Genomic DNA, 5,542 nt, shown 5'->3' with positions numbered 1-5,542 from the left:
CTCCCGACAATTCACGAAGGTTCGAGAAGGAAGTGGCGTGATACTAGTCACGTGACCTCGCTGACACAACAATATTTTTCAAATCTAGTTAAAGTTAATTGTGCTTGACGTCAGCTTTGTTATAACACAATGCGGTGTTAGTTGATATATAACTATTTTCAAAGGAGATATGATTACTAGTGTCGCTTCTTGTGGTCACACAGTTATGTTGTATACGCTTATCTTTTGTATGTAACGCTTTTGTTATTTTTTGAAAATTAATAATTGATTGTGTTTAGTTGTTAAGCGCGAAGCTACACAATGATCTTTTTGCGCGCTGCTCATTGCGAGTATCGAATCTCGAGTTTTAGCGTTGTAAGCCCTCAGAATTAGTGATGAGCTACCGCAGAGGAGGAGACGAATTGCTTATGAACTGTTGGTTGTAAAAACATATAGATAAATAGCTGTAAAAAAAGTTGATATATGGAATAATTTTCTTTTCTATATTTATTTTTACAACATTCGGTGATGTATCCTTTGTGTTATATTACCGTTTTATATATATGACTAATAATAATTATGTAAAAATAAGCAAAAACTTTGATAGCCTAATATTTTTAAGGTGTTCGTCTCGTTAAATAATATCTAGAACATATGTTTATCACGTAATGTTTAAAGTAAAAGTCATGAATAACTTTATTATATTAACTGATGCACACTAAGAGTAGCTATGGTAACAGAATATTATGGTGAACACTAGAGTCGCCCTATGATACTTTGCAATTTGTTACTATAGTTGCTGTACACGCACTATAAAATTATATTGTACCATAATTTAAAAGTTAAAGAAGTAATTAACGTTCAACTTGGTATTTGACGAAGAATGTAGCTCAGAGTTAGAGTATAATTTTATTACTAGTTGAAACATTGATTATTAATATTATTAGTAGTAAATTACAACTACAAGTATTGGTTGTAGGTGTAGTTCTAACAGAAAATACTTCAACTTGAGCAAGATAGTGATTTGAATAAGAGCCTATTACAATTAATAACAGGCAACGACAAACAAAGATGAGTCACACACTGTCGTTAAACTTGCATAATATTGTTTTCTTAGTGATAGGCCTAACTGTGGTAAAGTTAACTTTGTTAGGGTTGGGCTTTCTAACGTTAGTGAAAGCTACAAAGTTAAGGACATTTACTGTAGATAATCAACGAAACATTTTTTTAAAAGATGGGCAACCATTCAGATATATATCAGGTTCTTTGCATTACTTCAGAGTGCCTAATATGTACTGGAAGGATCGAATGAAAAAAATGAAAGCTGCAGGGTTAAATTCTCTTCAAACATATGTAGAATGGAGTAGCCATGAACCAGAGCCAGGGATGTACAATTTCTCTGGAGAGTTAGATTTAGTGAAATTTCTCAAAACAGCTCAAGAAGTAGGATTATTAGTGATATTTCGGCCTGGCCCTTACATCTGTGCTGAAAGAGACATGGGAGGGTTGCCATACTGGTTGATGAGAGAAAAGATGGATATAAAATTAAGAACAAATGACCCAACATACATGAAATTTGTAAAAAAATGGTTTAGTACTTTGCTTCCAATAATAAATCCATTTCTATATAAGAATGGAGGCCCAATTGTAACAATTCAGGTAGAAAATGAGTATGGACAAGTGGGTATATGTGATTTTGAGTACATGACTTCTTTAAGAGACGTTTTACATGATTACTTGGGGAAAGATGTAATTCTGTTTAAAACTGATATACCCCATGTGGGGGCTTATAAATGTGACAATATAGATGGAGTTCTTGTTACAGCAGATTTTGGGTCTGGTACTAATGTAAAAAAAGCTTTTGAAACTATAAGGTTATTTAGAAAATCAGGCCCCTTAGTAGTTACTGAATATTATCCTGGTTGGATGGGTCACTGGGGAGAGCCACAAGCAAATGTGAGTACAAAAATGATATGTGACACTCTTGATGATATTCTGTCTGCAAATGCATCTGTAAATTTTTACATGTTTCATGGAGGAACAAATTTTGGTTTTAAAAATGGAGCCAACATGAAGTATGCACCACAGCCAACAAGTTATGATTACACAGCACCCATTTCTGAAGCAGGAGACCCAACACCTCGATACATAAGTATTTCAAAAATTATCAGCAAATATGTTCCATTACCAGGACCATTACCAAAACCAGCTCCAAAGCTGTCCATTGGTCCTCTTACTTTAAACTGGATATCTTCTCTTTTGGATGCTATACCCTTTCTAAAAGGTCCAGATATTGTGTACTCAAAGTATCCTAAAACATTTGAAGAACTGAGCCAAGCTTATGGCTTTATGGTTTATTCAACAGTTGTAACATTTATTACCACTGATCCAGCAGTCCTTAATGTTCCTGGTTTACATGATCGAGGTTATATCTTTGTTGAGAAAAAATTTATGGGAGTATTGAGCCGATCAGAAAGGATATGCTCTCTTCCCCTTCAAGTTAAGCAAGACCAAATATTAACAATTTTGGTGGAAAACCAAGGTAGAATTAATTCTGGAAATATTCTGGATTCAAAGGTAAGTCATTAAATAATGTGTGTGTAAACACAAAATACTGAAATCTGTTATGGGATATCATAGAAGTGTGCTGTTTAAAATATTATATCTTTAAAAATTAAAAACTATTCAAAAACATATTTTTATACAACAAATATGTTTTGTATTTTATTTATTAATGTATAAGTTTATGACATGATGATTTTTAACAGACAGACAGATACTAATTTAAGGCTAATATTATTTTAAAAAGTAATGTGATACAAAAATATTTTAATTTAGCCTTTTGTTTAAGTAATATCAATTTTAAATCTTACTTAAAACATTAATTCTATCTTTTTAAGTAAATATTCTAATAACTACTTTATTGTATACATTTATTAGTAAAGGTAAAATACCTGTAACCAATTTCAAAATACTAAAAAGTATTTCATTTTACTCACTTTTTTAAGAGGTAACTTTATTGAGTAAGAGGCCCAAATTTAGAACACTAAAAAAACCTCTAAGTAACAAAATATCAGTTGATCCAATACACTAAACAACTGATTTTACCAGGAAAATTCAACATTCAAAAAATAATGTATAAAAGTCTTTGATTTTTTATTGTTTTTTTACTGAATAGAGTAGTATTTATCAAACATATGAGGCATAGTTTCGATGAAAATTAATATTGAAGTATTTTTTCAGGGTCTAGTTTCAAATGTGACATTAGGATCTACAATTTTGACCAATTGGTTAATCCAGCCTCTACCTCTAAATAATACTGATGCCATACGCAGTCTTCAGCTTTCTGAATCATCTGACCTGAAGAATGCTTTGAGCTATTCAACATCTTGGCCTCAAGTTCCAGGTTTTTTTTCTGTCAATTTTACCCTTCCTAAGTCATTGAAAGCTATGGACACTTTCTTAGATCCAACTGGTTGGCGTAAAGGAGTAGTATTTCTAAATGGGTTTAATCTCGGTAGATACTGGCCTGTGATGGGCCCTCAAGTTACACTTTATGTTCCAGGTTCTCTTCTTCATCTATACCCTAACAATAATACACTGACCGTGTTAGAACTAGAACATGCCCCTTGTTTTCCTTGTAATAGTATATACAAGTGCTCTATTTCATCCTTACCGAGCTGCAGCATTAAATTTGTCAAAATACCTATTTTAAATGGGCCAACACCATATTTATCATTGAATGAAAAACTGCATAAAGGACAGTATGTATACCACTAATACAGTGTAAAAGAATTAAGAAATGTAATTGAAGACAAATGTGAACACTATTTAACAAAAAATACATTGTGTATTATATACTAAAATAATAGTGTTTTTCATATTTCAGTTAAATAATGTTTCTAAACAATGATGTATTTACCTTTAATGTTTTTGCACAGGCCTTTATATATAAATAAATATATATATATATTATACACATACATGTAAGCATATATGTTGGATTTCACTTTAAATTTAACTGAATTTTTCACCTTTGTTTGAGAAACATAGTGCTACTACTTAAAGCTGTAACAAAGTGTAGACTTTTACCTTCATAGGTCAGAACATATTACTGAACAAACATTTGAACCTTCAATAGTACTAATTTGTATGATTTACTTGTCACATCACCATAACTACTAGTTTATATATCACATTGAAAACCTTTTAGTTTTTACAGGTAATCCATAGAAAAAATAAGAAAACATTCACATGTAGTTTAAAAATGTGTTATACAGAATAGTAATCATGTTTTTTATATTTTCATTGAAATAAAAAATTTATTTGTTTATGTACAGGTATTTAATGCTATGTGCAATACTCATATATTAAACTTGCATTGCAAGAGCACCTAATTGTGGCCAATTGAAAGAACTGCAGCTGACTTAAGCAAAACAAGTCTTTATTTAACAGCCACAGTATTTTTTAACATAAAATTGTTGATTAATTAAACATACCTAATAAACATTATAATAAATAAACAACCAAACAGAACAGAGTAACACTAACAGTTCAATTATAAAATAAATACATACCTTGAACTATAACAAAAAAGTTACAAGAGAACGTGTTGTTGTTATTAGTCACATTCTTTAACAACATTGTTGGTTAATTAAGCATGAGTGAAGAGTTACACTAGTTTCTTTTTTTTTCAACACTAAAATTATTAGTGTTAGCATATACTTTATGTTTTATAAATATTGTCCCATAACATTGATCCTACATCTTGTACAATAAGTACTCAGTAAGTCATTATCCCCCCTCTCTCCCATGCTTCACTATAATGGTCTGATCCAATGCCCAGAAGGAGCTGTTATGTATAACGTTGTGGTGGTGATGCATTGTTTTAATACAGTAGCTATTGTTTAATTAATGGGTATTATGCAAATCAAAAGATCACATATTCCATGTGAGTGACACATAATGTGTGATTAATATTCAAATAGTTTCAAACAGTTTATGTTAACAACAGAAAAATATCTAACACTGCTTGAATGTCATCTGATGAACCTTCAAATTCCCTGCTAGTAAACAAACCTTCCAACACCTCCTACTACTATTTAGTTTGATATGAAATATTACTAACTGTGATTTTTAATCACAATGAACTAACTGGTAAATAATTTTACCATGTATGGGTGGCATCAACTGTTGAACTATGCTGTGTTACCAAAAGCTTTCCTTAAAAATGGGGGTGAATCCAATTTTGGCACTAACCAAAACCTATATTCTATCACTAACAACCTCCATTCTTCTTGCAATGCAGCTCAAAATGTAGTGAGATTTTTGTATCTATCCCCTCAAGTGACATTACAAAATTTCACAGAGCAGTTGAATTGGATTTAGTTATGTATTTAGGGCTGGCCAAGGCAGGTTCTACACTGGATGTATATATATATATATATATATATATATATATACATATATAACAACGTAGTATTATTTACGTTAAGAACGACAATAAGAAACTAATATAGTAAACTTAAACTAGTAATTACGTTTAACCTTTAATTTAGTTACC

General features: G+C 31.1%; 1 protein-coding gene across 2 annotated transcripts in view; it reads left to right on the top strand.

Moving 5' to 3' along the window:
- Positions 1-634: 634 nt before the first annotated feature.
- Positions 635-5,542, top strand: part of LOC106467678 (beta-galactosidase-like) — a 19,165-nt gene continuing 14,257 nt past the window's right edge. Inside the window, exons 1-2 of one of the 2 annotated variants that reach the window (XM_013928053.2) lie at positions 637-2,556; positions 3,223-4,460. In XM_013928053.2, coding sequence (XP_013783507.1) covers positions 1,051-2,556; positions 3,223-3,759 — 2,043 coding nt within the window. In that variant the 5' untranslated portion in view covers positions 637-1,050 and the 3' untranslated portion in view covers positions 3,760-4,460. Of the gene's footprint in view, positions 2,557-3,222; positions 4,461-5,542 lie in introns of those variants that run through there. The other variant, XM_022395885.1, reaches the window with a different exon arrangement.

This window comes from Limulus polyphemus, unplaced genomic scaffold, assembly GCF_000517525.1.
Source record: "Limulus polyphemus unplaced genomic scaffold, Limulus_polyphemus-2.1.2 Scaffold2703, whole genome shotgun sequence".
NCBI lineage: Eukaryota > Metazoa > Arthropoda > Merostomata > Xiphosura > Limulidae > Limulus > Limulus polyphemus.
Note: the sequence above shows the minus strand (reverse complement) of the source record. Positions and strands in the feature narration are given on the sequence as shown.